The sequence below is a fragment of the Gymnoscopelus braueri genome, assembly GCF_963280865.1.
Source record: "Gymnoscopelus braueri genome assembly, chromosome: 10".
Lineage (NCBI taxonomy): Eukaryota > Metazoa > Chordata > Actinopteri > Myctophiformes > Myctophidae > Gymnoscopelus > Gymnoscopelus braueri.
This window is the reverse complement of record NC_137611.1, coordinates 19,255,477-19,266,851: the sequence shown is the minus strand read 5'-3', so window position 1 is coordinate 19,266,851 and position 11,375 is coordinate 19,255,477. Positions and strand designations below refer to the sequence as shown.

The 11,375-nt window shown below is 42.3% G+C and overlaps 1 protein-coding gene across 1 annotated transcript; it reads left to right on the top strand.

The window, feature by feature from the left end:
• Positions 1-110: 110 nt before the first annotated feature.
• xirp1 (xin actin binding repeat containing 1) lies at positions 111-11,348 on the top strand. Its single transcript, XM_080440660.1, has 5 exons — positions 111-279; positions 4,570-4,721; positions 4,983-5,024; positions 6,006-10,763; positions 11,212-11,348. The coding sequence occupies exons 4-5, from the start codon at positions 6,006-6,008 to the stop codon at positions 11,212-11,214; spliced, it is 4,761 nt and encodes a 1,586-aa protein (XP_080296786.1). The 5' UTR covers positions 111-279; positions 4,570-4,721; positions 4,983-5,024; the 3' UTR covers positions 11,215-11,348.
• The last annotated feature ends 27 nt before the right edge of the window (positions 11,349-11,375 follow it).

Sequence of the window (11,375 nt, the reverse complement as noted above, 5' to 3'; positions counted from 1 at the left end):
CCCTAACAGAGGTGATTGACTCAGCCGAGTAACAGCCATCAGTCACCCTCCCAAAATAGTCAAACTCTCAGTGGGGCAGCGGGTCTGATAAAAATCAGCTGCCACCAGGGCCAGAGCACTAGAGACACAGTGACCTGACAGGGACAGAGAAGGACTGACAGAGACTGAGACACATAGTGGAGCAGCTTCAAGCTGAGAGGCTAACCACAGGAGACAATACAGGACCTTTATCCAACAACTCGTACCAAACCAATCGAGTTCGCAAGGGATAGAACTTTTGTGAGTATGATTTATTAACCACTTAAGCCCTATATAATTTGTTATATGACAAATAGCAGAAATAGCTGAGCTACGAGCTCACAACGTGTCACATTGCGATCAGTTGTGATCTTGTAGATGAAAATGTTGAAGTTTTTTTAAAACAATTGAACGGTACGCCAGGGTTAATGTGATTAAACTGTTACAGGGAAAAAGCTAATAATGGAAAATAGCTCCTTTGAGAAGTAGTAATTTAGGTACACTGTTAAAGGTAGGCCGGGTAAGTGATATTTTTGGTTTTCTTTCTTAAAAAGGTTAAAGTACTATATTCTGATAGTAATCATTGCTACAGAGTGTTTGTTCGGTCACAGGGGTCTCTCCAGCTCTTTAGTAAACAAAATATAGTACATTTTCAGGTAGGTGACACATTTTAAGCCAATCAGGAGAGAGCACTGAAAATGCATTTTCTGTTTAATAAAGAGCTGGAGAGACATGGGAGACTCCTTTTACTGAACAAACATTCTATAGCAATGAGTACTATCAGAATATAGAGCTATTTAACACTTATTTTAACCAAAGTAAATCACTTACCCTACCTTTAAATATATACTTTTTAAAATTCATTGTTGAAATTTCAGTTTTGTACTTGCCTGCAGTTGATCATTTAATTGTTTTTAAGCTGAAGAAGACAGTAAATGTTATGTTATGTTATTATTCTACCCCAAAATACCACTGTTCAAATCTATCACTCAGACATAAAGGCCTTGCCTGTGAAGTATTTGGGGCTTGGAAAAGAGGATTTGTGAGATATTCTGCTGATGAAGGGATAGGCTTTTATTCAGAGTTCATGAACACATTAACACAAATATCCAAAGTCACAAAACTCAAGTGTCTTCTTAGCTATATCTCTTCTTGTTGGCATCTCCTTGGTGACTGTTATTTCTCAGCCCCTAATCCCTGGATATGCCTGGAATGGGAGGTCAGAGATCAGAGTCAACCTATCACTGGCATTGTTTATTCTGTCACCATCAGAAAGGTGTTAATGCACTCTTAAGTGTGAAATGCAAAGATACAGTGTAACTTATAAGAAACTAAAAATCTCTGGAAATAAATCAAAATTACTACGTCGGATTACTTGTGGCAATGCATTGAGGTCTGTATTGTACCACTTTTGGTTGGGTAGGTTTCATTACAGTCTGTGAATGTGGCTACAATCGAAAGCAGCTGAGGTGTTGGTGGAGAACAAATACCAACTGCATTTCACAGACATTTGGACAGCTGTCTGTGGCCCAAAAGCCTTCACATTGCTGTTCCTTTAATAGCACCTCTCCATTCCTGTGAACGGAAGATTGGAAGAGAGGGTTGACTGGCCTGGCTTGGGGTTGGGGGTGGGGGGGTACCAAGCCCTAAGAAACATCATCAGAAATAACTGTCCGCTTTGCAAAAACTGAAGGTGTGATTGATTACTCTGTGTGTGTGTGTGTGTGTGTGTGTGTGTGTGTGTGTGTGGGGGGCATCTAACAGGTTCTAACACAAGACATCTGTCTTGACCAATCACACCGCGAGTTACATCCACATGGAATGGCCATTAAGGACCATTCCAGTGTTACTAGATGTCAATGTGTCCATTGTCATCATTGGCCACATAGCTTACATAACAAGATATCATATTTGTTTACATTTTGCATATTCAATAAACATTACAGGATGTACCATAAACATCTTCGTCAACATTAGCTAAAAATCACCTTATGGTTAAAAGCCAGCTTCAAATGCCGCACTTGTAAGGAACAATTATTCCAGGTGTGAATTTGTGTACATTTGTATGGCTTGTATTAAAGTAATACAGCAATTTCAGATCAAATAAACTATGTAGTGAATAAAAAAAAAGCCTATACCTTTACCTATATATCTAGCAACTTTACAGTTCAGAGTAGTGTTTTTCCACTCTGTTTCATTACAAATGGCAGAGAATAACATTGAAACGGTTAGGCTGAGATCTACTAAAGTATACACTGTATGCAAAAAAAAATTATGACACGGGCAAAGCCTGCTAATGGCTAAAACACAAGATGAGTTTTCATTTAAAACTTTTAATTCCACTGTAAAGGAAAATTATGAAATGTTTTGAAAATTTGAACAATTCAATCTGAACAATTTTTGCCAATAATGTCCAAAATAGGGACGCCAGGGTTAATGTGGTTAAATGAGGTTGACCTCTTGGTCTTGTGGATTGGAACTTCAACAGGACTTGCACAGCTCGCTGTTGCCTCATTCAGTCTGCTCATCCAGCTATGAAAATGCTTTAAGTCCAGGCTCGTGAGAGGCGCCAGCACGCTGGTCCATCCTTTTGTCCTGTAAGGGCTTACTGTGTGAAAAGGGAGGTATGTACGAATCTGGCCATTAGTTACAGCTGGTTGGCATATGCCATACGCCTGACCCCCAAGTTGATCCCTCAAACACATAATGAGAATATATAAACTCAATATATATTCAAGACTATTCAAAATAATCATTACATTTACAATTTGCCTCTATGGATTTCAGGTATAAGTAAAAAGAAAAAAACAAAGGTTTGCTTTTGTGGAATGTGGTAGTTTTGACCATTTTCCACTGGGTCAGCCGGTGGCATTCCTTTGGTCAGGTGTTGACCGTTTGATGGCAGTGAGCTCATGCAAAACAATGTGCAAACAATCAGTGTCACTCCAGCTGAGCTAGCAGTTGCTGTTGTGGGTTTTCTTTTTACTTCCAGGGCGTCATGGTCAGCCCATGGGCACAATGTTTATTGAGGAGCTCAGGCAACTGGCAGGCTGTGTGGGGTCATTTGTTTTGTCAGCCGCAGGCACTTGGTCTGTGGTCGTTTTGTTTATTGCAATGCTGGATTCGGAGGCTATAGGATCAGCATTCATATCGTTGCTGTTGCCTTGCATCTCCATATTTTGACTTTTCCCCCATAAATGAATGCACTTACTTCCTCATACTACAGCAGGGACACTCAAATAGCTGAACCTGTGGGCCACATTACAAAAATGGCAATGGGCCAGGGGCCAGTTGATAAAATGACAACATTAAAGGGACAGTTTTTTTCTTCCTATCAATTAGTCACCCCATGGAGACTTGAATTCATGGATATTTTTTAGTTTTCCTAAGCCAATAATTTGATGATTCCGGTAGGAGACACAAAGGAGACTCTTTGTGTCTCCTACCGGAACCGCTGGCCGTCATCAAATTATTGTCTTAGGATGCGACAAAAACTTTTTGGATTGATTGAATACAGAAAAAAGCACATGAAAGTACAGTTCAAATACAAGGTCAACTAAATAGGATAAAAAAAAAGAAGCCTATGGCTTGTTTCAATTGGGGTCCTTTGTACTATTCATAGTGATATTAAATGACAGATATCTTTTTTTGATTGATTTCTTGGCGGGCCAGTCAAAATTGTGCCTGAGTTTGAGTATCACTGTACTACAGTGTCATGCAAAAGTAGCCGACCTTCATGCTCACAACGTGCCGCTTTTGAAAAAGAATGTGAAAAGAAATGTGTGTGAACGTGGTTAAGTCTGTGGGTTTTATGAATATTTAACCAATGAAAATGAATTAACATGGGCTTGTGACTCAATAATAACTACATTGGATCAATTTGAACACAGGTTATTTTTTCCATTTTCTGAAAAGTAACAGTTTTGGACATACAAGGTTGCCACCCGACAGCGACAATATGAGTTTTGCCTTGCATTATAACATATCCTGCGTGTGTTAACAGAGTTAACACTCAGGATTTTATTGTATAGCCTCCCTCGTCTAGGCCTACACCATAAAACCCAGAGTGTTAATTTAACTCTGTATTTTGTCCACCCAGGCTAGATACTATATTAGTTTTGCTGGAGATAACAGGGTTTCCACAAGCGACCATCAGCAACAATAGTAAACAGATAAGAGACATAGCAACACCACTATATATATACACACACTCTTTTAGCATATGGCTGATGACAGCCGTATATTTTAGTTACACCCCACTCCACATACCACAGACAACAAGAATACCAATACCACAGACATTATCATTGTGAATGTGGGTCAAAAATGGCTTTCTCATTGCTGCAAGTGTAAAAGAAAAAACAAAAGATCTATTAGTATACAATCAGAAGATTATTTGCGTATAATAATACTAATGCACTCGCACTATCACTTGTATACACTTACACGTTTAAATAGAACTTGTGATGTGAACTTCAAGTTGAAGTTAATTAAACGTTTGATCAAATCCTACTGGCATTAATGAAACAAGTTTTGTGTTCTTCATTGCAGAGGACAGAAAGTCTCCACGGTTCACTTACGGTGACGACGTTTTGAGACCAGGGCGAGACAGGAGCTCCGCGTCCCCCTCGGTGAGAGACAGATCAGCACTCTACCTGTCAAGACTGGCAGCTAAAGACTCCGCTGGAGGTTCACCACATCCAGTGAGTTCCTGGCATGCCTCCCATTCACACACACACACACACGCACACGCGCACACACACACACACACACACACACACACACACACACACACACACACACACACACACACACACACACACACACACACACACACACACACACACACACACACACACACACACACACACACACACATACACACACACACACACACACACACAAACACAAACACACAAACACTGTAACCTAATTCACATTTTGTTTATTTTGTTCATCATTAGGAATCTATTGGCACTCCAGGAACAAGAACAAAAGTCAGCAAGGTAGGCCTACTGTGTATGCTTTACTTATCATTACTAACACAGATTTGTGTGTGTGTGCGTGTGTGTGTGTGTGTGCACGTGTTGTTTTTTTCTAAGCACTTATGACCTTAGACAGTTATTATTACAAAATAGGCTTTGTGACAGCTCCACATTTAGATTTCCCAGACTTATTGGTAGGCGATCTCCAATCGGAATGCGAGACTACTGATAATAAGTATTATATACTACATTTCTACATATGGACAGACTCTGTAGATGCCCATGTAACATTACGCAGTTACATTTTATAGAACATGCCAGGCCATTTCAGTATGAGCAGCATTTAACAACTGCTCATAATCTTTGGAAATATTCGACATTAGTCAAATTAATTTGGCAAAGATTGTTATGTTGTGACCATTCTTTATTGGTGTTTAAATCATTATAACCAATGGTATAACCAAATAGATATTTATGATCTTTGCGAACTTGTGGTTGTTGAAATTGTGTTAATACTAATGGTCATTGAGATACTTCCAGAACCTAATTGGGCAGCCTCATCTGAGCTCAGTTATGAAGAGTCAATTTGGATAATTAATATTTGCTTTAATTAATTCATTTGCCCTCAGGTAAACATATCATTAATAGACATTTAAAGCAGATCATCACTACAATGTCACGCAATCATTCTTTATCTAATTGCGATTTATAGATCCAAGTAAAAACATAGTGCAGTAGTGCACTCAATTATTTGGCCAACTAAATTAAGATGATATTGCAATGCTAGCATACTAACAGTCATGAAGTGTTTCACTAACCCTGGCATGGTAGAAGATGGTTTGCTGTGATCAACATCCAGTGAGCACAGACAAAGGTAAAGTATGACTTTTTGCTTTGATGCATGGCTATCAAACATTTTAATTAACCTTAACTAATACAATTTCTGATGACTAAATACTGACAATAACATAAGCTCCTTCCGTCTCTGTTTTTCATTTCAAGATGGCCGACCCTGCCAGACATATCACTGTTTCAGATGCATCTCATGATGAGGACGACCTGCCTCCTCCACCACCTCCCCCAGTACCACCCAGACCCCTCAATTACGAAGGGCCCCCGCCACTAACAAGCCTACCTGCCCCTCCACCTAAAGAATGCTTCTCCACATTCTACCAGCAAAGACAGAAGAACGAGCTGAAGAGGCTGTTTAAACACATTCACCCAGACGTGAGGGATAACCTCAGTGACGTCGTGGATGAGGAGATAGTTGAGGCAATGCAGTCAGAAATCTCCCAGGGAGCAGATACAAAATATCTGGCAGAAGTTCAGTCTATGAGGTGGATCTTTGAGAACTGGACTCTGGACAACATTGGGAATCCACATGCAACCAAGAGGCTTCTGGATGAGGAGCTCTTACAAGGCGGAGACGTCAGAGGCACCTCCACCATGTTTGAGCATCTTGACAGTGACCAACAACGTGCATTTGCAGAAAGGCAGACCTCCGTCAGAGGGGACGTCAGAACATCAACCTGGTTGTTTGAAACCCAATCTTTAGATGCCCTGAATAAACCAAAAACAGAGGAAGGTGAAATAGTTGAAGCTGTGCTGAAAGAACCCATCCAGACAGGGGATGTGAGCGGGGCTCGGCTCCTCTTTGAGTCCAGACCACTCGGCGATTTAGGGCGGTGCAACTCCATCGAAGACCACAACTTCCTGCAACTTAAGTCTGAGCTTCAGGAGCAGAAGGGGGATGTTCAGAAGACTGTGAAGCTCTTCCAGACAGAGCCATGCTGTGCTATCAGGGACAACAGTGGCAACATTCATGAGATCAAGTCCATCTGCAGGGAGGAGATCAAGAGCAGTAACACCAGCACTGCACGCTGGCTCTTTGAAACCCAACCTTTGGATGTCATCAATAAGAGTACTGACGAAGTGAAAATTATCCGGGGCATATCACTGGAGGAAGGCCAGCATGGAGGAGTGGATAGAAAGAAGTGGATGTTTGAAACCCAGCCATTCAGTACAATACAAGAGGGGATGGAGGTGCACAGGTTTGAAGGAACCGTGGCTGACTGCACACAGGAGGCTGATGTTGAGAACAAAAGGAAACTCTTTGAGACACAGCCCATGGCAACTCTGAAGGGAGACTCCGCAGAGAAGGCTTTGGAACGTGAAGAAATACTTGGAGGAGATGTCAAGACCTCTATGTGGCTGTTTGAAACTCAGCCCATGGACACTCTCAGTGAAAGCTGTGAAGTGGGGCACTTGAAGAAAATCTCCCTTTCAGCAGATGAACGAGGAGAAGTGAAAGGCAAAAAGCAAATGTTTGAGAGCAGCAATATTACTAAGAGTGCCTCAGTCAGAGAGCACGAGATTGAAAGGGGTGATGTAAAGTCATTCAAAAATCTTTTTGAAACAATTCCTCTGGGCAACATTGCCCATTCTGGTGAGGTGAGGATTGAGAGGAAGGAAAATGACATCACAGCAGGGAATGTGAAAGATAATAAAGCATTGTTCGAGACAACTCCCTTGTATGCTATCAAGGACTGCTCAGGAAATCTCCATGAGATCACAACAGTCAGCCGAGAGGAGTCCATCAAAGGGAATGTCCAAAACTACAAGTGGATGTTTGAGACCAAGCCTCTGGACCACTTTGCGGAAGGAAATGGAAATGTTGAGTTAATCAAAGGCATAACCAGGGAAGAGGATACAGAGGGAGATGTCAAGACGGCAAAGTGGCTTTTCGAGACCCAGACAATAGACGGTATCCATTCCAAGTTCAACCAGACAGAACAATGTTCCTCTGCACAACAGGAGACTGTGCAGAAAGGTGATGTCAAGACCTGCAAGTGGTTATTTGAGACACAGCCAATGGATATTTTGTATGACAAGGCTGACAAGGTAAATGACAAAGAGGCCATAGAAAACACTAATGTAAAGTCCTTCACTTGGCTTTTTGAATCACAACCTTTGGACAGCATTAAACATAGCGAGGAGCAGAGTTTGAAGCTGTGCACCATCCAGGATGCTGTTCAATCTGAAGTGGGTGTCAAAACAGTGAAACACCTTTTTGAAACAGAAACTTTGGATAAAATCCGAAAGGAGACAAATACAGAACAAGATGTGAGATATGTCAGCCAGGTAGATGTTCAGTCAGGAGATGTGTCACGGGTTAAAGAGCTCTTTGAATCCCAGTCACTTGATGAAATAGGTTCAGAGATAGCAATGCCCTTTGATGAACAGAACAAAGAGGAAACCATTGAGAAAGGTTCCGTTCATAAATGCACCTGGCTGTTCGAGAACCGTCCAATCAGCCTGATCAATGATAAGGAACATACTGGCACAGACGTGCTCCAAGTCAGTGACGTGGAGGCTGGAGATGTGCACAACAAGAAGTTCATCTTCGAAACCTTCTCTTTGGACAAGATCCATGATCAGCCTCTTGAGCAGGAGTCAGTCTGTGTGGAAAGGCCTGTGAGCAATATTGACGTGAAGTCCAGCACCATGATGTTTGAATCCCAGCCACTGTATGCCATCAGAGACAAAGAGGGGCAGTTTCATGAAGTAACTACAGTGAAGAAGGAGGAGGTAATGAGTGGTGATGTGAGAGGAGCCAGATGGATGTTTGAGACAAAGCCACTTGACGCCATCAAGGCAGAGAATGAGGTTTATGTCATCCGAGCTGTCACCCAAGAGGATGTGAAGAAGGGGGATGTGAAGTCAGCCAGATGGAAGTTTGAAACACAGCCACTGGACTCCTTCATGAGCCAAGATAAGCCCTCCATCAGGGTTGTGGAGGACTTGGGAAGCAGCAATGTGCAGCTTAATAAAACGCTGTTTGAATCTGAGAAGTCAACTCACCAACAATATGTGAGAATGGTTAGCGTCACCGATGTCCAGCAGGGTGATGTCAGGACCTCCACATGGCTCTTTGAGAATCAACCAATTGACAGCCTCAAAGGTGAAACACAGGAGCAGGATCCCCTTACAACTGTTCACAGGGAGGACAACCAGAAAGGAGACGTGAAGCGCTGCACATGGCTGTTTGAATCCCAGCCACTGGACAAAATCAAGGAAGCTGATGCCACCTCATCACAGGGTTCTGTGAAGGAGATACCAAAAGCTGACGTGAAGAGCACTACCTGGCTGTTTGAAACCACTCCACTGGACAAAATTACAGCCACCAGCGTTGCAGACTCCCTTTCCCATCTGTATCAACTGGAATTTATTCACTCAAGTGGCATTGTGATTGAAGCAAATGAGATTAGCAGTGTCAACATGGTGAAATATCAGCTAGCCAGCACAGATGGAGTACAGATTCAGAAGGAGGAGGTTATTGAGGGAAACATCAGGAACATCATGTTACAGTTATTATGCAAGCCTACTTTGATGCCCCAGATTACTCTTCTCCGAGAAATTGAAAAGGGTCAAGTCAACAAGACAATAGTAGAACTCCCGAACAATCAGTCTGCATCATCTCTGAACCTGGAAAGGGATCAGCGGATGCAAAACATTGCCCAAATCATCGATGACCTTCTTGTTCAAAGTAAGTCTTGGAAAAAAGGAATAATAATGCAGGAGTCTGCACAGGGACAAGCAGAAATGACCGTTTACTCACTCGTCTGCCATTGTGAATCCAAAACAGAGAGCCAAGACATTGAAAAGGGTGATGTAAAGTCTACCATCGGAAACCTCTTAGCTACTGCCAAGAATCAGCAGGCCACATCCTCCTGCAGAGTTGATGAGAATGAGAAGGGGAATGTGAACTTGTATAAAAGCTGCATTGAGAAAGGCGATCTGCAATACCTTAAGAGTCTCCAAACAGAGACGTCAGAAGATGATGAGCTGGTGACTAAGGACCAGCTTGAAATTGTGCAAGGGGATGTGAAAGAAGCAAAGAGAAGTCTCTATTTGCAGAAAGGAGTGGAGCGAACCATTTCTGATGTTTTGCCAGGAGATGTAAAGAACACCAAAAAAGTATTTTCATCAGAGTGCTCCCTCGGTGTTGAAAATTGTATACCAAAAGAAGAAATTGAGAAGGGGAATGTGAACTTGTATAAAAGCTGCATTGAGAAAGGCGATCTGCAATACCTTAAGAGTCTCCAAACAGAGACGTCAGAAGATGATGAGCTGGTGACTAAGGACCAGCTTGAAATTGTGCAAGGGGATGTGAAAGAAGCAAAGAGAAGTCTCTATTTGCAGAAAGGAGTGGAGCGAACCATTTCTGATGTTTTGCCAGGAGATGTAAAGAACACCAAAAAAGTATTTTCATCAGAGTGCTCCCTCGGTGTTGAAAATTGTATACCAAAAGAAGAAATAGTCCCTGGGGACATCTCATCAGCCAGGAAACAACTAGCAGTGAAACCTCAAGTCATAGTGGAAAAAGAGGAGGTTGTGGCGGGTGACATCAAAGCAACCATGCAGTCATTAGAGCGTGCCAAGCAACAGAGTATGTATGTTGAGCGGGATGTTATCAAACCCGGAACCATCTACGACATGGACCTGTCGGTGCAGGGTCCCGAAACAGAGGGGGACCAATTGCAGAAAGAAGAAATCATATGTGGAGATGTCAAAGCAGCAAAAAGGTCCCTTGAAATGGCAAAGAATCAAAGTATGCAAGTGGAACGTGAGGTCATTGTTCCGGGAAAGATATATAACCTGAATGTCTCAGCAGCACAAGAGCAAAGCTCCACAGCGGTGACACATTCCATGTCATCCTCCTCTTCCAGATGCCAGCGGATAACGACAACTTTTGAAAAGGTCAGTAATACAGAGAAAGATCATGAAAGCCATGGTACATTTCAAGCTTGTCAACAGGGTTCCATGTCACAAAGTGCAGTTATAGTCAATAATTGTGCACAACACTCACTGCCACCTATGGTTAACTTGAAGAGTGATGTTCAGAGCGCAGAGGAAGAGGCAGAAGCAGAAGTTTTCAAAGGAGATGTCAAGGCAGCTATTAGGTCTCTGCAGAGTGCTGCAACAGAGCAGAAGCTTCTAGACAAAGAGGATGTTGTAAGAGGTAACATGCAGATGGCCTTGCAGTCTCTTGAGAAATCTAGTATAAATGTATCCAAGGGAGACTTTAAATCTGCAATGTTATACAAGAATTCAGGCAAAGCTTGTTCAGGGAGCAAGACAGTACACAAGAAGTGTGTTGTGGTATCTATGCCTCCATCTGACACTGAATTGTCTCCTTCGGTTTCAGTAACCTATGGAGCACCACCACCATCCATCACAACAGAGACTCCAACTCCCAGCCCTGTAGCAATATTGCATGGAAACTCCAAACCAACAAGTTTTGTAGCTGTTGTGCCACCTCTGCTCCCTCCGAAAGCAAGTGAGAAACCACAGGAGCAGAAGCCAGCTCTA